Source organism: Leuciscus leuciscus, assembly GCF_965113295.1.
Source record: "Leuciscus leuciscus genome assembly, chromosome: 17".
Taxonomy (NCBI): Eukaryota; Metazoa; Chordata; class Actinopteri; order Cypriniformes; family Leuciscidae; genus Leuciscus; species Leuciscus leuciscus.
Genome location: NC_138741.1, coordinates 37,115,083 through 37,136,541, shown reverse-complemented (window position 1 = coordinate 37,136,541; position 21,459 = coordinate 37,115,083). Strand labels below are relative to the sequence as shown.

Below are 21,459 nucleotides of genomic sequence, written 5' to 3'. Positions count from 1 at the left end.
ACTCTCTCTGGTCCCCGTTGGACTCTGACTTAGATATTTTCCTTACACATACGCATGGCTTTGCTTCAGAAAGCCTTTAATAACCCCCGTAGTCGTATCGATTACTTCTATAATGGATGGATGCGCTTTTTTGGGCTTAAAATTTTAGGCTCCCATTCATTATAAATGATATTTAATGATTTTTATAATGATGCCATTATAAATCTTGGATTAGCCAGGATATTTTTTTATATAACTCTGATTGTGTTCATCTGAAAGAAGATAGTCATATACCTAGGATGACTTGAGGGTGAGTAAATCATGGGGTAATTTTCATTTTTTGGGGTGAACTATCCCTTTAATGGCCTAGTTTGTGTCGTGTCAATGCTGTATTGGTGTATTTTGAGACTCACACAGCAGATATTGCTCTCTCTGTTTGTACTGGGAGGCTCGCCACTTATCATAAAGCACACGGTCTTCTGGAAAACCCGAGTCGACCCGCTGCTTTTTCAAGGGTGGCTGACCCTCCAGAGAAACGGGAAATCTGGCTTTGAGGCAGAGAAATCTTTTCGTGAAGCGTGTTCCTCTATGCTGGATCCAGCAGAACTCAGTTCAGCCAATGAGGTGTCGTCGTCCGAGGAAGCACTGTATAAGTGATGAATAAATATAAGAAAAAACACTTGTATAAAAAAGACCAGTTGTATAAACATAGCCATTATGTTAAGACATTATCTTAAGTTCTAGTGTGACCACTAGGCTTGGGTATCGAGTATCGAGTATCGACTGGAACCGGGACTAGCTTTGCGATTTTCCCGGAATCGTTCAAAAGTTTAAATTTCGATTCCTAGTTTCGATTCACAGTCCTCCGACCGGAAGAAGAACCGCTGTCTAAGTCATTTCTAGCCCTATTCTGAACTGAAGTAACTACATAATCGATTTCAAACTGCCAAATGTTAACTCGCTGACACTTTAGTTAAACATTTGTAACGTACACACGGCATGGTAAATGCGTGTACTAGCACAGGTGTAAGCGTATATTGATTGTTATGCTAAACTGCGAACCGACACATTTTATGAGACGCTGTGTGAGTTGCCTTATTAACTCACACAGCGTCTCATAAAATGTATTCAGAGCAAACAACCCTGACGTTAAACCTTAAAAACGTACATATGATGTTTTCTTATTCTTCGGTATCTTGCAAGTTGCAACCATATTCTCTCGTCCTCTGCTCGTCCGTTTGAAAACTGCGCGCGATGCCGGCGAACGTAAAAAAATATATATTCATGAAAACACATTTACGAGCTGCCAACTCTCACGCATTTACCGTGAGACACACGCAATTGACACTTCTCACACCACACATCAATTTTCTCACGCACAATAAAATCGTGAAGCAAAGAGGACACGGAGACCGACAGACTAGACAGAGCAGTTACTTTATGATATACAAAAAAATCTCAGCTCTCAGATTCTGTCAATTTTATTACGAAATTCAAACAATAAATACCGTTTTGGCGCTTGTAAATGTGACGTGACAGATCCCTAGCGCACGTGAACCGATCATCTCGACTAGCTAATAGTAAATAAACACGAACACTGTTGAAAGATACAGTAGACTACAACTTACCTAACTGTATATTCCTCATACATAATATCGATCAATCAGTGTTTTTTATCAGCGTGAAGAGGTCAATAACATAGCTGGAGAACAATTATGTCATATTTACCTCAGGAAAGAAATTTAATGAACATAATGGCTGTAGCACATAGTTGGCAAGAAAAAAAGAGCTATAGAGAGTATTTTGCTAAATATGTGTACTATATTACATATTTATTATATTTGTACTTATATCATTAAATAAAGTTGTTATTATAATAAAATAAAATAAACATTATATTTAATTTGAGTTATTTTTAACCTTAAATAATACTGCCAGCTGATAGGGCTCTCTGTGTGTTTACAGCATTAGGTGAGTTGTTTTTTTCTTGAGAAAAATTAACGCCTATCTTGAGTACCTAATATTTATCCAAATGAGTCAATATTAAATCAAATCACAATAACTGAATTGAAATGAAATAATAAAAAAGCGTAGCTTACCAGAAATTGTACCATGTAAACATTGTAACATGTTGTCACTAAACCTAATAAAATTCAGATTAGTTACTAAAATGTTAGTGACAATCACATACAATACAATACACTTATTGTGATGCAATTTTTTTTATATTTCAATTGATGGAGAAGGTCAGACTATTTCCTTAAGAAAGACCGTTCGTTAGCTAGCTCATTTAAAATGTCAAAAAAGTTGTTTAAAATAGATTTGATATTTATATTGTAGTTGAAAACAGCCCTGTGAGAAATTCATAGTAAATTTCATAAAAAGTAAAAAGTTCATAGAATTAAAATTGATCTAAACTTTTTTGACCCTGCCTCTTAAAAGAATCGGAATCGAGAATCGTTAGGAACCGGAATCGAAACAAGGAATCGGAATCGTTCAAATTCAAACGATACCCAACCCTAGTGACCACTAGCAGTTAGTCAGTAGCAGTCCGTTTTAATTTTCTGTATCAAATTAGGCTAATCTACGTTTTGATGTAACCCCCCCCCCCCCCCCCAAAAAAAAAGCTATGAACAGTCTTAATGGGATAGTTCACCCCAAAATGAAAATTAGCCCATGATTTACTCACCATGAAGTCATCCTAGGAGTATATGACTTTCTTCTTTCAGACGAATACAATCTGAGTTATATTAAAAATGTCCTGGCTCTTCCAAGCCTTATAATGGCAGTGAATGGCTGTTTATGTTTTGAAGCACATAAAAAAAAGCATTTATCCATCATAAACGAACTCCACACGACTCTGCGGGGGTTAATAAAGGCCTTCTGAAGTGAAGCGATGTGTTAGTGTTAAGAAAAATATCCATATTTAAAACTTTATCGACTAAAATAACTAGTTTCTGACAGACAGCCGTACGCATCGATTTACGGTAGAAGAGTGACCTCTGACCCGACGCATGATGAAATGACGAACGCTGAAGCGCAGAGGAGAGAGCAAAACACCAGTCACGAATTAGATGTCTAAAACGACATTATTAGTTTTTTAAATGTGGGAGGAGCTTGAGTTTGTTGCCCAGCCCTGTTTGTTTGAACCGCGCGAGGCGTCAAAGCTTACGCTACTCCTACATCATACGTCATACATCGTCAAGTGTTACTCTTGTGGCGTAAGTCGACTTGCGTACGGCCGTCTGCCGGAAACTAGTTATTTTAGTCGATAAAGTTTTAAATATTGATATTTTTCTTACACTGACACATGGCTTCACTTCAGAAGGTCTTTATTAACCCCCGTAGAGCCGTGTGGGACACTATTATGATGGATAGATGCTTTTTTTTATGGACTTCAAAACAGAAACAGCCATTCACTGCCATTATAAAGCTTGAAAAAGCCGGGACATGTTTTAATGTAACTCTGATTGTATTCGTCTGAAAGAAGAATGTTATATACATCTAGGATGACATGAGGATGAGTAACTCATGGGGTAAATTTTATCTATGGGTGAACTATCCCTTTAAAGAAAAAAAAAAGTATGTCTAACTTGTAAGACTAGTCTTATCGTCTTATGCAACCGGCCCCAGGTGATGTGTTGAGTGGAGACTGACCCGGACAAGGAGTCGAGGAGCTCAGCGGCGTCCACGGTGTCCTGAGGCGTTGGATTTCCAGTGTTATTGGACAGGTACAGGTTTACGGCCCTCTGTTTGTGCACCGGGAGGCTTTGTGGAGCCGATCTAACAGCCCTCCGCACGTCCTGACTCTTCACACAGGCCAGTTTATACCTGGAAGAAAACATCACATCAAATGTTAACTGTGATATGACTGTGACTAGTGTTGGGAATCGAAAATCGATTGGAATTGAATGGAATCGAATACTTGGTCAGGAATCGGATACTTGTTATAAAATGTAAATTTCGATTCCTCTTATCGATTCCTTTGAGAGCATTTCAATATGACTTTAAAACATTAAAGGGATAGTTCACTTTGAAATTAATTTTTGGTATGTTTTAGCTTACCTCAAGGGCATCCAAGATGTAGGTGTCTCTTTTTCCGCAGTAGTTTCAATTTTGATATTTTTAGGGTCAAACCGTTCTTGTCTGTCAGTCATATAATGCAGGTCGATGGTCACTGTCTCAAAGAGCATGCACAGAGTCCAAATTAAAACAATTCCCCGTCGTCCAAATTAAACAATTCCCCATCGTAAGTACACATTGATGGCCTAAGACACGAAACGAGCGGTTTGTGTGAGAAAACGAACAGTATTTATATCGTTTTAACCACTTATACACAGCCATGTCCAAGTGATCTGATCTGACGTGTACGCAGACTGGTGCATAGATATATACACTAGATGTCGCCTTAAAGACATTCGTTCCAATGAACTGCCGTAGACAAGGCGACATCTAGTGTGTATATATCTATGCACCAGTTGAAGGGTACAAATTGAAACTACTGCAGAAAAAAAGACACCTACATCTTGGATGCCCTTGAGGTAAGCTAAAACATACCAAAAATTAATTTCAAAGTGAACTATCCCTTTAAAGGTGCAGTCTGTAAGAATGACAGCTAGTGGTGGAAATAGGTACTGCAGTCCAAATTCAAAATATAGGAGATCATTGTTTCTCTACTGTAGATTAGGCAACTCTTAAAGTGACAGCAATCTATAATAACACTAATCAAACAACAAAAGACAGAAAATTCACTCATTCTTGACTGGATAACTTTTGTAACTATATTTCTAATGTATATTTTATTTATAAAGTGCAGTGCTATTTTACTTTTGATTACAGTTTTTGTACCTGAATACCTGAAAATCTTAAAACACCGTTTCAATCGTATCTTTGTTCAGTTGTATCTATTTGTTGCGATTGCTAGTATTTTATTAGTTCTTTTTTAATTACTGTGTGTGTTTACTAGTCTTTAATAATGCTTGAAATTTATATTAGTTAGGCAAGTTTTTGCTATGGTATTTTTAGTCTGTTGATTTTTGTTCAAGATATTCAACTAAATGTTTTGCAGTAAGACTAAATGTGAATGATATCCCAGTTTTTTTTTTTTTTTTTTACTGGATTCAAAATTAGGAATCGATAAGCAGAATTGACCGTTCGCAAAGACCCGCCCCCTATAGTTACTGTTGCTATGTCCGACAAACCATGCCGCTCTCACGCCCCACCATGTTCTCACACAGTGAAAAATACATTGCGCATGATTGCAGAGCAGAGAGGACACTGACAACACACTGACAGACAGGACAGACCAGGTTACTTTTGATATGAAACAAAGTCTCAACTTTCAAATTTGGTCATTTTGTAAAGAAATTTAAACAATAAATACCATTTTGTGGCTCTTTAATGTGTCGTGACAGATCGCTGTGGCGCCTCAGTTAAAGCTTCTCGTGAACCGATCATCTCTTCCTTCTAGTTAATTTATAGCATCAAATAAACATGAATGAACATTAGAAGGAATGTTGTTTTAACCGCGGAAAGACGTCAGTATACTCTGTTTTTCAGGTTCAAATCCTCCAACATTAATCTAGTAACTCTCCTGACTGTCGGACATAAATGGCAGATGGCGGATTATGATTGGTCAGATCGCCTGTCAATCAAACTCCCTGCAAAGGATCAATTGGAATCGGAATAGTTGAAATTCAAACGATACCCAACTCTAACCGTGACTGACAGGATATAGTAAAGTGTCTCCATTTACACATGGATCTGTGTAGGTACAGTACGTACATTTCATGGAGGTGGAACACGTCATGTGACACATTGGAAACAGCCTCGCCGGACGACGACACGAAAAAACCCTGGCAGAATGTTTCGAGCCTGATGTTCCCAGGCCTGATCTGCTTGTAGTACAGCTGAAAACACTGCGGAGAAACACCACAGTTACTGAATGTAAAACACAGGCGCTGTGCAATCTGCTGTTTGTATCACGCTCAAACTTACAGCTTCCTCCTCTTGTGTCAAGGCTATTTGTATGCTTGCAGTTTTCTCCTTCCTTACGCCGATCACCACCCTGCCACCGTGAGCGATCCGCTCCACCCAGTCCTCATCCTGGGAAACATCGAAAAGGTTTAGTTTAATATTGCATACGTGTCCAGCATATCCTGAGTTAACAAACTCATTAACCCTTGTGCAACCGTATGGACATTTTTTGTCTTTTTTCGTTTTGTCTTTTTTTGTTTTGTTTTTTTGATAATTTTTCCTCTGCAAATGCCAACTGTATACATTTTGGCACAGGTGTGAATTTTTATTGGAATTTGACTATTTCCCCCCCATTTCCTTTACTAAATCTATTTGACACTAGGTACACAAAATAGTTCCTCAGGACCTTTTGGACAAAAATTGAAACCTATTAAAACTGCAATATTTAATCTTTCATTCTGTTAGCAAGGCTTCAAACGTAAAAATGTTCCCAGATTGTGCCATTTCTCAGGTTTGGCTTATAAAACAAATACTCGCTTTATTCTGTTTTTCTGCTTCGGCATACTATAGAGCCAACTGGATAAATTATTCAGCTATAATTGTGTGGGTGTGTTGGTATGGATGTCAGAGTGTGGTTTGTATGTGTGTAATAAAAAAAAATGTGTGTGCGTTTATGTGCTTTTAATATTTGAGAGAAAGAAACTATACTGCAAATCACAAATCCAACCACTGTGTGTATCAGTGGAGTTTTGCTGCATCTAATGGAGAAAATGTGTTCCTGCGCCCAAACAATATCTCACTGAAAGCTCTTTTTTTGGATCTCAACCTCAAATTTGGAGCACAACTTGTTTAGATTTATGGCTTTGATTTTTGAGTTCAACATGTTTCATAAAATATATATTTTATATAAAATATTGCTCATAAACTTAAACCTCTATAACTTTTCACTTTTTAAACTTTTACTTTAACAATAATCTGCCGAGGGTCTTCTTTAAAATGAGGCCAAACTTAAGTGTGTGCAACCAAGCTTCAATTTTTTATGACAGTTTTTTGACACAGAAACTATGGACCTCTATGGTTTTTTGTCCTCTATGGACCTATGTGTAACTTTTTTTAATTGACGCACAAGGGTTAAAGTAGATGAACTTACGGTCAATCCTGTCACGGCTCCTGGACGCTGCATGTGCCGGAAGACCAAGAGCGCCTGGAGGTAATAGCGGTACAGGGTCTTGTCGGGGCATGAGACCGCTGTGCCCGTCAGCAGATCCCTGTGGATCCTGAGAAAGTCTGACTTCGCAACTGTTAAAATCCTCTGGCAATCTTTAATGCTGGGAGCTCTATCACTGAACCGTCTGTGACTGGATTAAACATAACAAACAAGACAGGTTATTAAAGACACCACCCTTGTGATTATGTGAGGAAGCAACCATAACCTATGTTCTTAGTATTATTAAAATAGGGGTTGTATGCTTTAGATCATTTTGTTTGTGTATCAGTTTTTAGTATTATCATTACAGGATATAGCATGTTTTAGTTAATATATTATTTAAATTACATTTACATTTAATCATTTAGCAGACGCTTTTATCCAAAGCGACTTACAAATGAGGAGAACAATAGAAGCAGTTAAACTAACAATAGGACAACAATATGCAAGTGCTGTGACCCTTCCCAGTTAAGTCTAACGCAGTTTATTTTTTTTTAAATAGATATAGAATAGAAGAAACATTATAATATTATAGGGTATAGAATGCTTTAGTGAACGTTTTTGTTTTATGAATGTAGTAAGGTAGAGAGATTGATGTTGTCTGTGTGCAAGGATTAAATGTGGTTACTGCTATTGTAACAAACCTAGTTTCCTGAGGATTAATAAAGTATCTATCTATCTATGTACGTATATACGCATGCATGTATTTATAACATTAGTAAAAAAAAAAAAAAAGCTCAATGCAAAATGAACATGTAACCTCGTATCCCAGGTCTTTTCATGTGTCTTGGATACAGTCTTCAGCGTGTCAGTGTAACTCTGGCATTTGGACCGGAGCTCTGGGTCGGTTCTGCACAGATCCAGCCTTGTCATCAGGTATTCCAGGAACCGTATAATGCTCCTGATGTAACTATAGAAGGTGGTTGTGCCCATGTCGGCGCACTGCAGGGCCGTCAGAAAGTCCCGGGTCTCTGTGCTCTTAGACAAGAAGTCCAGAGACGGCTCACTCGCCGTGGGCTGCAAGAACCGGAGGAAACGGGACACGTTGTCAACCTGTGAAGAAGGACGTGAGAAAGAAGTGTCAGCATTAAGATCATTAAAAGAAAGAAGAGCTACGGAACATAAGCCACATTTCCATTACCTTTCAAATCGCACAAACTGAAATTGTGAATTGAAAATACGCCCAATGGAAACGTGTCAATTTCGAAAAAACTCCCATATATATAAAAAAAGTTAATGCTTGCATGAGGTGGTTTTTCAGGCAGTTCGAAAAAGGAATAGTTCGTAAACCTGCAATGGAAACAGTTTTTGCGCATTTACAGGTCAGCTGACGTAGATGATGCGGTGTGTTTGGACAGAAGACGAGACAGATTTCTTCATTAAACTCATAAAAGACAAAAGAATTACAGGAATACTGGATTCTAAACAACAAAGAAATGCCACAGTTTATCTAGCCTGGGAAAACCCAGACTACTTCCGGCGAATTTTAATTCTCTCTCCAGGATAGTCTGGAGAAGAGCCCATTCAAACTCATTTCTGTGCCGCCGAAATCGCGGAAACGTTTGGGGAGGGATTTACATGATGACGACAGCGCAGCGACGCTGAAGGAGATTTCATTACAAAGATGGATGCCGCCGTGGAACATCACTCGTTCGAATCATAGACAGTATATAAATGAATCAGTTATCCCGTCTGTTTTGAGCGATTTAAACTTACAGTTTTCGTTAAAACCGGAGCAAAGAACAACACTCGAAGCATACGTCATCTCCTTCATCGATCCGATTGGTTTTGTGACTATCCAATTGCGCCCAGAGGAATTTGAGCTATGTCGGTTGGTGACGCCCCTTTGGAAATTATTTGTCTACATAGCTTCGCCAGACCCTACACTCAGGTTTTAACTAGGCCACAGTTTATCAAGAGATTGAAGCAGAAATTAGTGGTCAACCGATATATCGCCAAGGCCGATGTGTTGGAAGCGGGACTTTTATTTTGACGGGTGGCGCTGAGAACACCAGTGCCTGCTCACACAGCGCTCACTCACATTCTCCGTCTTCATTAGTTTACGATCTCTGTCAGTCATATCTAATACTTTGTTAGACAGAACTGGTAAAAAGTAAAGCGTTGCTTTTATATTATTTGTAACAGAAAAGGCAAACAATCAGGCTAAAATACTTTCATTTACCGTCAACATTCAGCAAATGTGCATCTACATAATTTAATCAAATCTCTGAATATCTAATAAACATTTAATTTCATTGCAGATTTAATGGAATCCAGCTGTGATATCTTGTGAAGTGTGCATAAACGTGTTAGGGACGGTCGGTCCGTGTGAAGTGAGTGAATGTGAACAGAAGATCAGCTTCACAGGAGACACGATCGAAAACTTTAAATCCTTCATTTTAAAATATGCTGTGCTATATCCAGTTGCCCACTGTGTCATATTCATATCGTTTTCACTGTGTGCTGTATGTAATATTAGCGTTACCTTGTCTTTATTTGAAAAAAATATGATTACCAGTGCGCACAATATGAGTGCAATGTTACAGTGTTTACTTCCTTTTTATTCACATATTCATATATTTTTAAACAATTACTTTATTTGTGAAAAATACTGTAATAGGATTGCAGATTCAAGAAGTTGCCATCTAAAGTATAAGCATGTTTATTTTAAGGATTTGTTTTCTAATTTATTTATATTTTATTAAATATTGATTAAAATAAATATAAAGTATAGGCTATATAAAAATACCGGCTTTACATCGGCCACCCTGCTCTCTAAGATATCGGCATCGGCCATCAAAAAAACAATATCGGTCGACGACCACTAGCAGAAATGAGGGAGAAACACCCAGAAACTCCTCATATGTGCCGCTCAAGTATAAAAGGCCTAACTTTCCATTAATGCTTGGAAAACACGCCTACGTCTCTTTCCATTAAAATGATGGCTAATGCGACGACTGAGATATACTATGATAATTCTTCTTCTTTCGTGTGTCGTCATCAAATGTCCAGCTCAGTAGAACTCAGCCACGTTCTCATCTCAGGTCCCACGTCGAAGAGGCCGGCCTCCGAGAGTGGTTTATACAGTGGACAGGTGGTAATTATGTGCTCAGCAGTCTGCTCTGGCTCCCCACACTCACACACTGCTCTGTCCTCCAGGCCCCACTTCCTCATCGATGCTTTGTAACGTCCAACTCCAGTTCGCAGGCGGTTTAGCAGAGTCCATTGCCGGCGTGGCAGATCCTCTCCTTCAAGACCGCCTCCAGGGTCATAGATGTAACGGTGGATTCGTGAGGGCCCTGCTGACTCCCACTCCTGCTTCCAAGCTGCCGCGAGCCATGCCTCTGTAGACAGGTCCTCAGGGATGGACCTGAGCAGGTCTTGTGCCGCCTTGTTGTACGGGTGGCGGGACTTCAGTCTATGAGGAGGCAGTGCTGTTGTGGTGGTATTGTGCAGGATATGCCAGTTGTATCTTTGGGCTTTCCTTGCAAGAGCGAGGGTAGCAGCCTCTCGTCGGAGGCCGGCCGGGGCAATTCCCGCTAGTGTTGGCAGATGGTAGACAGGGGTAGAATTCAGGCAGCCAGTTATAGTCCGAAGGGCGGTGTTTATGGCAGTGTCGACTTTCCTGGCGTGTGGGCTTCTGCACCAGGCTGGGGCACAGTATTCAGCTGTGGAGAAGACGAGAGCTACTGTTGATATTCGAAGCACCTTGGCAGTTGCACCCCAGCTAGTACCAGCGAGACGTCGAATTATTGCGACCCTTGATGACCAGGGTGGGAATTATGTAATTTTAGGGGCAAGGCCATTTGGCCTCCACCTTTTCTTTTTTGGGGGGGGCACCAAGGCCATATGACAGGGCACAAAGGCCATTGAGTACAATTCGATGGTTTTCCCATTCAGATTGATACCATAACATCCTAATTTGGAATAAGACATGGATTATGACTTTTTTTAATAAATTTTTTTTTTTTGAATGAGAGAGAGAGAGAGAGAGAGAGAGAGAGAGAGAGAGAGAGAGAGAGAGAGAGAGAGAGAGAGAGAGAGAGAGAGAGAGAGAGAGAGATTACATCCAGAAGGTATACACCCTCACACAACAATAGAAAATACATAAATGCCAATAAAAGCATTCAGAAACACCACAAATGCCAATAAAAGCATTCAGAAACAACACAAATGCCAATAAAAGCATATAAATATAAAGTATAGGCTATATAAAAATACCGGCTTTACATCGGCCACCCTGCTCTCTAAGATATCGGCATCGGCCATCAAAAAAATCGGTCGACGGCCACTAGCAGAAATGAGGGAGAAACACCCAGAAACTCCTCATATGTGCCGCTCAAGTATAAAAGGCCTAACTTTCCATTAATGCTTGGAAAACACGCCTACGTCTCTTTCCATTAAAATGATGGCTAATGCGACGACTGAGATATACTATGATAATAAACACTCATCATGATATTAAATACAGCGTACTGTGCAGAATCTGTGCATTTCTGGCTTACTTGAACACGCACGTCACTATACGCAACAATAACGGCACGCTTGTTCATTTGCATGGAAGCAATAGTGAAGATTAAAAAGCATTTGGTTATCAGAAAAGACATTATTTTCCAACATTTTTTTATGTTCTTTCTACTGTATTGATCTGTCCAGCTAAAACACATTTGTGGTGAAAATGATGAGGATGAAAGAGGAAGGGAGGAGATGCTGGATGACAGGATTTTGTCTGAACAAGAAATGAATGTATGAAATCCAAATTCTATAATATATACTGTATATACAGTACTGTGCAAAAGTCTTAGGCATGTTAATAGCATCTCGGAGACGTTCCCGCAATTCTTCTGGATTTAGTCTGTCTCAGTTTCTTCATGTAATCACAGACGGACTCGATGATGGTGAGATCAGATCATACCGGCTGTTGTCAGACTCCTTGTGCATACACAAATCTCACTGGATTATTATAATTAATGGCAAAAACAATGTTTGGAAATGTAAACTGATATTTCCTACTGACACACTACAGCAAAAGATATAAAAAACTGACTTAAAACCATTTTATTAACATAGGGGTATTAACATGCTTAAGTTTTTTGGACTAGTAGAACTTCTGAATGGCCGCTATATTTTAGTTGCATCGATTAATAGAAAAGCCGGCATTTCGCAATCGTTTTTTAATGACATTTATCGCAAAAGTTGAGCGTGTGAAGTGAAACGGGTGAAGAGATCTCACCTTCGTCTGACAGTGGGAGACCCTGAGTGACTTCATCAGGTGCTTCTTAAAGTCCACCAGGAGCTCGGCATTCGCCGGGAACTTGCCATACAGACCCGCCTCCTTCATCTTTATCCTCACGGAAGAGGTTTGGGTTGAAGGAGGATCTCTATCGGTCGTGTCCGAGTCACTGTCAGGATCCAGGGCCGTGTGGGACTCCTGAGGCTGGTTCGTGATGAAGAAACCCCGGCGCAGAAGCTCCTTCACCATGACGGTCCGGGAGTGTGTGTCGGGAAGGATCTCACGGAGACGCCTGTAATCCCAGGTCCTGTTGTTGAAGATCCACTCTCGACTGGAAGCCCTGGCCTTCTGAACCTCCTCCATTCGCTCTTCAGGTGTACTGCCGTTTCTCATGCAAACCCTGGCCAGGTGAACGGGGAGGTTCTCCTGAGGCTTGTGGCACCGCAAGCAGTGCACGATATTACGGTCAGCAGATCTTCGAGAAAAAAGATATAATAAATGTGATTGAAAGAAAGTAAATGGGAAGCAGCAGAACAGAGCTATTAGCATTTGTGAGTGGCTGGAATGATTGTTAAGGGGTGTAACGATACCCTCAAGTCACGATTCGATACATCTCACGATACGATATTATTGCGATACTCCAAGACATATGATAAAAGGTAAACAACAAATGTGCTGTTGATTAAAATGCTAAATTTGGTATTAAATTGGTGGAAATGAACAGGCTTGGACTTGGTGCTGAAACCCAAAGCACAGGACAATAGAGACGCCAGAATAACAATATTCATGATTCTGAAGCTGAAAACACAGAATTATTGTAGATGAATATGCTTGTTCTGTGTCACTGACTAGATATATTTAAAATAATGTATAGGGCACTTTTACTGGTAACATCAGATATTTGGCATTATCAGGACACACACATATTCCCCCATTGCATTATTATACATTAAACTGCTATATGTAATGTTGAATATAATGTAGTACTGACACTAAAACTCTGAAAACGTGAAACTTTTTTATACACAATACATATTGATCCATTTTTTAGTGCGATATATTGTGACAACCCTATTGTTAAGGGGTGTGAAAGTGCACAGACTATGGTCAATTAGTAAACCCCCACACGGTCTTTAATAATCTTATGAAAATTAACCAGGGTCTTTCAATAAAACCAAAAACCCGTGGTTAATATAGTTAAAGTCCCAAATGAACCATGGTTTTGACTTTTGAAACTTTAAAATCTAAATTGCTTTGATTTAAAACATTGTTAACCTATGGTTTATCTTAAACTCTACATACAGTCAGGGATGGGCAGTATTTCAGATACATGGATTTGAAATACGCATTTGAAATACAAAATACTATTTTGTACTTTAAAGCCTTTGGAAAAAAATAATAATTTGTATTTAAATACATTTAAGATGAATATTTTTGTATTTTCAAAATACATAAAATACTTTTTGCCAGTCAACCTCTTTATCAGAGTATTGATTTTGTGCATCAACTAGTTCAGACATTCACTAGCTCAGCATTGGATCAGAGATTTTTTGTTGTTGTTGGAATAAGGTGAGAATGTCATGATCAATTCTACTTGTTGATTAAAGTTAAAATAGTGCATTATTCACTTCAGTTAACATGAAAGAATAAAAGAGCACAGACAAGTGGGAAAATAGCGTTAGCCAATCAGTCTTGACCGGTTGTTGATTTTTATCAACTAGCTTGTCAAACGTGTTTAAAGCATCACTGCATGTTAGGGCTGGGTGATATGACACTATCATAGTGATGATATAAAGTGTGAATTGATGGAACTTTTTCTAAATCGTTTACATAGATGGGCCTATGTGTGGGGTAAGCAAATTTATCCGTGCAGCTTTTAGTGGGCAGGAATTTCTGGAAAATTACGTTGGAGTGGAAAAAGAAACACTGATGAATGATACTCCACAAAAATCTTCAGCTTTTAGTTTTATTGTACATAAAGTTTTTTTTTATTTTTTTAAAAAGGGGTAAATAGTGTCAAATGAATTTAAATTAATTCTAATTTTAAATTTTAGATACACTTTCTAATTTGAATAAACTTATAGAAACAAATAAACTTTACATAAAATAAACATACAATTACTTTAAAAGCATTGCAACAACAACAAAAAGAAAAGAAAAACTCAAAAGAGTTTGAAATTCAGTTTATGCTGTGGAATCAAAACTGATATTGAGAATTGTGAAACCATGATATTGTTACTGTGAAGTAAAATTGAGATTTTGGTCATATCGCCCATCCATTTTCTTTGCTAGATAGCAGAAAAGGTTCCCACAGTTTTACATACAGTATGATTTTTTTAATAGTGTTCACCACAAGTAATTGTAACCACATAGGCGTCGATTTCGGTGGGGACGCGTACCCACCAGATTTCGTCATGAGTAATTTTGTACCCACCACTTTTAACTTCCGTCCATATTAATTTGACTTTTGGTTCGATTTTTTTTTTTTACCGTTTTCAGTGGTTATGAGAGAGAAATTTGGTAATCATTGTCTGACCCAACAAAAAAACATTATAATATTCATTTTATTTTATTTTTCTTGTTCGCATTTATGAGGGAAAAAAACAACGTGTCAGTTCTCGGTTACGGACGTGAGCGCTCTGAAAGCGGCACTAAAAGACTGCTTTAAAACTTTCACAGAGACATCAACAGAACAGCTGCCTTTCTTTAAATTGAATTTCGTTTTGTATTAATTATATCTTAATTCAATGTTTCATTAACCAATTGCCTGGATTTAATAAATAAGAAGTAAATATAGCAGAATCACGACATTGAGGCGCTGGCCAGTTAACTGGAGTTCGTCTCATAAATGAACCGAAACTCAGCGTATAATGCACATTCACATTCACAGCGTATTTAGACACATTTAGACGCATTCATAATCATTAATTTACCGGTTCTTTGTGGCAAGCTTTATGCGTGCGGTCGTGCGCTTGAGTGCGGCAATATTACGTAAACGCTCATTATCCTGTAGGCTATATAAGTAATCAAATTAATATAAAGGGGCGATTTGTCCACGAATGACTTAAATTAACAACTAGCCTACTAGTCGACTAGAAAAAGAAACTTTTAGTTGGAAGCAGCCCTTATTCCACATATTTTCGAACCAGGCAACAGGACATCTGGGTTGAGCGAGCGACCCTGCGGAATGAACGAGCGGAGCGGAATATTCAGAAATGCGCTCTCCACTCACGAGCTCTGATCGGAACAAACCTGAACCTCACTGTCTGCTGAACTTGTGCAGAAACATCAAAATATAACCAGCTTTTTAAAATGGTTTTTAAAACTAAACACTATTTTAGCACAAATTATGAGCTTATTGGCGATTTTTTTAATAATTATTGACAAAATTAGAATATAGTAAAAGTTTTTTTTTTTTTTTTTTTTGAAAGTTTTGGGTGGGCCTGTTGAAAAGTGGGGCCGTGCCTGAGCTACAGGACATCGTCATTGTACCCAGCACTTCTGAAAATGCACTTCCGAATGCGTCTCTGTCCCCGGCACATTTCAAAACAAACTGACGCCCATGCCAGAAATAAGTATATAAATGGCTGCTATTTTGCAAAAGTTTATTTGTAATTGCAAGAAAGAAAGAAAGAAAGAAAGAAAGAAAGGGCAGAGATGTGGTTAGGAATGTAAAGTCATTAGGTCTGTGTAGTTTCTTCATTCACTGTGACCTGTACCTGCACTGGATGGCCAATTTCACATGTATTTTGTGTATTTTCAAAATACAAAATACTGTATTTGTATTTAAATAAATTTTTTCACACAGTATTTTGTAATTGTATTTTAAATACATTTTTTCACACAGTATTTTGTATTTGTATTTTAAATACATTTCCATGTATTTAAAATGCCGCCGCTAGAGTTCTTACGAGATCAAGAAAATATGATCATATAACACCGATTTTATCATCACTGCATTGGTTACCTATAAAGCTCCGTATTAATTATAAGATATTGCTACTGACTTATAAAGCCCTAAACGGCTTAGCTCGTCTATTTAACGGATCTTCTATCACCCTATAATCCATCGCGCTCTTTAAGATCACTAAATTCAAGGCTTTTGGTCATACCTAGGATATCCAGAACCAGGGCCGCGGGAAGAGGTTTTAGGTTGGGGGTGCTGATTTTTTTTTGGGGGGGGGGAGATAGGGGCGTCACCACTTTTGAATAAGAAACAAAATCAAGACTATAAAACTCCTCAAAAAACGCGCACACACTCAAACCTGACTGCACATCACATTTTTGACTTTATTGATTCTGCTTTTATTCCGGAGTCCCTTTTATTTTATTGCTCCGGAGTCGCATATCAGTCACAAAATGCGCCACGGGGAAGATTTAAATAAAAAATTTATTTCACAAAAAATAAATAAAAAAATGTTACAGACAGTTCTCCGTTACGGACGTGAGCGCTCTAAAGCGGCACTAAAATAATGTTTTAAAACTTTCACAGAGACCTCAAACTGAAAGCACAAAGCCTGTCTTTAAATTTAATTTCGTTTTGTATTAATTGTATCTTAATTTTAATCGATGTTTCATCAACAAATTGTCTGGATTTAATAAGAAGTAGCCTAAATATAGGCTATTAGAAAATAAATAATCAGGATACGGAGGCGCTGGCGATCTGGAGCTCGTCTCATAATGAAACTCAGCGTGGGCCTATAAGGTAGCCTATTGCCTCACAGACCTGAGACATATAGATAGCTTGAAATGTCTACTTTTAAGCAGAACAATTCAAAACGAAAGAAAACAGACTGCGCTGCTTATGTAATTCGTATGAAATGTGCATTTCTCTCAGGCGCTGCGAAGATCGCGAGTCGTCAACTTCATCTGTCTAGCCGACACTGACATAAAAAATAACTGTTTTATTAGTAAACAATTAAAATGTCTCCTGCTATATTTTACATATTTGCCTGTTCCTTACAAAACACTGACAGTGGGGTTTTTGACGGTTTTTTTTTGTTTTGTTTTTTTGAGCAGCTGCGGACAAATTCTTTCGACACACACACACACACACAATATTACGTAACACTCTGCGCTTATGTTTTAAAAAGATAATTTAACATATAAATAACAATTTTTAAATAGCCCACTTAAAGTGTTTATTACAAATAAATGACTAAATGCTAAAAATTTATACATTTTAATGAACAAACGTATGCGTTGCATTTACAATTCTGTGAAAACAGGGGGTGCTGCAGCACCCCCAGCACCCCCACTTCCCGCGGCCCTGTCCAGAACCACCAAAGGAGGGAGAGCATTTTCACATTTGGCTCCAAAACTCTGGAATAGTCTTCCTGATACTGTTCGTTGCTCAGACTCGCTCTCCCAGTTTAAAACTAGATTAAAGTCGCATCTCTTCAGCCAGGCATTCATATAATCCTACAGTTCAAACTACAATCCGGCCTCATAAATGCCAGAGGAGAACTGGCCCCCGACTGAGCCTGGGTTCTCCCAAGGTTTTTTTTCTCCATTAGGTCACCTGATGGAGTTTTAGGACACCATTAGGTCACCTGATGGAGTTTTAGGACACCATTAGGTCACTTGATGGAGTTTTTCAGTTCCTTGCCACTGTTGCCTTTGGCTTGCTCAGTTGGGGATATTTTGGGGATATTTAATTTAATTTTATCAATCAATAAATTCCTCTTGAAACAAACTTTGTTGTATTATTTTAATTTAATACTGTGAAGCTGCTTTGATACAATCTGTATTGTGAAAAGCGCTATACAAATAAACTTGACTTGACCATTTATGCCCATCTCTGCATACAGTAACATCAGATAAAACTAAAACCCTAATTCAGATGCAACCAACATAACGTCTGCTCTCTGACCTTAAATAGATAGTTCACCCAAAAATGAAAATGTTGTCGTCACTTTCTCACCCTGTATTTCTAAACTTATTTAAGTTTCTTTTTTCTGTTGAACACAAAATAAGATATTTTAAAAATTGTTGGGAACCAGTTGATGGCACCCATTGACTTCCATAGTAGGAAAGAAAAAATACTATGGAAGTCAATGGGAAGTAGAAACTGTCTGGTTACCAACAGTCTTCAAAATATCTTCTTTTATGTTCAACAGAAGAAATAAACTCATACAGGTTTGGGAACAACACGAGGGTGAGTTAGTAACGAAAACATTTTCATTTTATTATCCATTTAATAGTTTATTCTTGGATAAATGACTTCTCAAAATGCAAAAAAAACATCCTCTGAAGGAAATACTAATAACACAAGCCTCACCTCCTCTGATCTCGTTCAGCCATTCTCACAGTTACAGCAAGAAAAGTATCTAATGCAGGAGAAGAGTTTGTTGACGAAAGAACACGTTTAGAGCTTCTTCTTCTTCTTCTTCTCATCCAGTTTGTCATCCAGTTTGTATGTACATTACCGCCTCCTTCTGCTCGGGAATATGTAAACCTGTGATCTCACCTCTTGCATTTCTGTCAGTTGTGCCAATGTGGGCAGGGCTTAGTTAACCTGTAGTGATGTCACTGAAGCTGAGCCAATAAGAAGAACCAAAGGCGTGGCCAGACAAGTGTCACTCTTACTAACATTAACAGGATTGATTGATGTACAACACTTAAATTTAAGATCAAAATCAACAGAGTATTTAGAGTCTCGTTTGCACTCATAAGAAAAAAGCGAGCTGGTATCGCCGGCGATACCGCCAACCCCGGGGGGTTAAGGGAGAGTTCGCTTGTGCAATCGCAGCACTCTGTGGAATTGTAAGTTGTAATATTTTTTTTAATTTTGTGATATATATCTGATTGATCTCATATAGGATGCATTTGGCTGAGTTAATGAGCGCTGCAGTAAAGCGCTTCACTGTAGGCCTACCGGTGGTCATCTCTTCAGCACGAGCGCTCAAACAGCAATGCAGAACACACTTCATTGTACCGGTGATGATCATTAGCTTCAATGCAGAACATTAATTATGACTGGGAGTGTCATATATACATAACATTATAATGAGCAAACTATTGCATTAAAAACGTCGTGAATTCTTTGGGTTTAGTTGCTGTGTTTCAGCGTGTTGTCCTGGGAGGAGCGCATCCACAACAGGAGTTTCACTATGTAATAGATGATTACTATTAATAATAGCTCAAGTTAATCTGTGCATGATTTTGTGCAAGTATAAGTTGTAATATTGTGTTTATTTTGTATAAATATCTAATTTATCATATAGGTAGTGTTCCGTTGAGCTAAAACCATCTAACAAAGCTTCAGTTTAGGGGTGTTCCTTCAGCTCTTTAGCTTTAGCGCACGCAGCTCAAACACAACGTTATTTGAAACAGAAATATTAAAGATTTTTAATATTACTGTAATATTAAAAAGTTGAATATGTTTTCAAAAACACTGATGCTTTATTATTCATAACAAGTACTTTTATTGAACAATATGGTTTGAGTAAAATCATTCCCGTATTGTCCGGGCGGAGGCCATTTCATTTTATTTATCCATGGCATTTGTATTTTGATTCTTTATATGTAGCCTAAGTAATGTTGTCCAATAATTTGTTTGCATTTTATTTCATTTTATTTATTATTATTTGTAAGGCAATAGATGTTTTGGTAAAACTTCACAATACATATGTTATTGCATTAACTAACATTAACTAACAGAGATAAAAAACTTTTGTTAATGTGAGTTAATAAAATATGTGAGTTCATGTTAGACACTGGATCCTAAAATGTCTTGAAAAATGTTGAGATTAACGTTAAGTAAGATAAACGTTAAGTAAATCCTGTAGAAGTATTGTTCATTCATTGTTAGTTCATGTTAAAGGGGTCATATAATGCCATTTTTGTACAAGCTAATATGATTCTTTAGGGTCTAAATTAAAAGTTTGTAATATACTTTAATTAAAAATTCTCATTAGTATTGTAAGAAAACTCTAATTTTACCTGGTCAAAAACAGCTCTGTTTTCAGCACGCCGTTTCAGTGCATGTGTCTTTAAATGATAATGAGCTTTGCTCACCCCGCCCCTCTGTTCTGTGCGTACACCGTATTAGACATTCTCTGACCGTATCTAACACAATAACCACGTGTTATTCGTTATAAACGTGGGATTATGAATTATATTGAGAACGTCGTACATAGAAAACATGCCGTAATGTACCCTGAGTGTAAACCTTAGACGCATTCATTGTGAAGCCTGCAGCAAGGTTTGCAAATTTCGCAAAGATTAATATAAATACTAATATAAAGGTTAATAAAACATTACACTCACATCTTCTGGAGGTTCAGCAGGAACACGTTGGTACCGATCCGTTTTTTCTCGTTTGTCTGGTGTGAAATGATTCGCGCAAACATGAAAGCACAGACGATCGTGGGGAATCCCCGTGAGGGAATCCCCGCGTCAATCCTTTGGGCATATTGCTTCAAAAACAAAACTCAGCCACTGCTTCTTCAACGGCTCGGATTTAGGAACATCCAAATGACTGCTGTGTTCCTTATTACATTTAAGAACAGAACACCACAATCGCTTAGACGCCATTCTACTCCAGCATATCAACAATGGCGGACTACTATGACGACGGCTGTCACAGCTTGCTCAGGGCGGGTCTTGTGTTGAAACACGGCTGTCAATCACAATAGCGGGAGGGGCGTACGATCTTATGACGTCACAATATCGAACGGCTTGATTTCAGAGATGGTCAAACATATAAGGAGATTAAAACAAAACCACTGGATGGATTTTTATCATGATAGGATGGTTGTGTACAGGCACTGCCAACAGACATTTCAGTGCAATCAACTTGTAAAAGTGCATGTACCATTATATGACCCCTTTAACTAATACTAACAAGATGAAACCTCTTTGTAAAGTGTTGCCATTTTTTTATAAAGAAAGTTGGAAATATGAATGTAAAATTAATTTTAAAAGTTAAGGAATCTTACACTGGTTCAAACTAGGCCACTGTACTGTATATGTTTGATTTATGTTGAAGTGTTTGGGACATTGGCTTTAAATGATGTGCGTTTCATTTTTGTAATCAGGCTTTCAAAGTATATCAAATTTT

At 38.1% G+C, this 21,459-nt stretch overlaps 3 protein-coding genes and 1 long non-coding RNA gene across 6 annotated transcripts in view; 2 read left to right on the top strand and 2 right to left on the bottom strand.

Moving 5' to 3' along the window:
- LOC309479403 (uncharacterized protein) overlaps positions 1-21,459 on the top strand; it is a 373,702-nt gene that overhangs the window by 219,868 nt on the left and 132,375 nt on the right. The gene's annotated exons all lie outside the window — the stretch shown is intronic.
- The window catches only part of LOC309479377 (uncharacterized protein), a 271,906-nt gene that overhangs the window by 131,764 nt on the left and 118,683 nt on the right, over positions 1-21,459 (bottom strand). The window lies entirely within an intron of this gene.
- LOC309479393 (uncharacterized protein) lies at positions 159-19,903 on the bottom strand. Of its 3 annotated transcripts, none has more exons than XM_082143510.1 (8): positions 18,676-19,903; positions 12,396-12,870; positions 7,923-8,215; positions 7,106-7,313; positions 5,977-6,084; positions 5,764-5,897; positions 3,637-3,810; positions 159-624 (listed from the first exon to the last, which is right to left on the bottom strand). In XM_082143510.1, exons 1-8 carry the CDS (start codon positions 18,801-18,803, stop codon positions 489-491), a joined length of 1,656 nt encoding a protein of 551 aa, XP_081999636.1. In that variant the 5' UTR covers positions 18,804-19,903; the 3' UTR covers positions 159-488. The 3 variants fall into 3 exon arrangements, with proteins under 3 accessions (XP_081999636.1, XP_081999637.1, XP_081999638.1); XM_082143511.1 differs by having other exon boundaries at positions 175-624; positions 7,106-7,292; positions 8,190-8,215; positions 18,676-19,891; XM_082143512.1 differs by having other exon boundaries at positions 179-624; positions 7,106-7,232; positions 8,190-8,215; positions 18,676-19,890.
- Positions 12,877-16,045, top strand: LOC309479507. The gene is made up of 2 exons (XR_014199243.1): positions 12,877-13,072; positions 15,866-16,045. It is a non-coding gene; the product is annotated as an uncharacterized lncRNA (long non-coding RNA).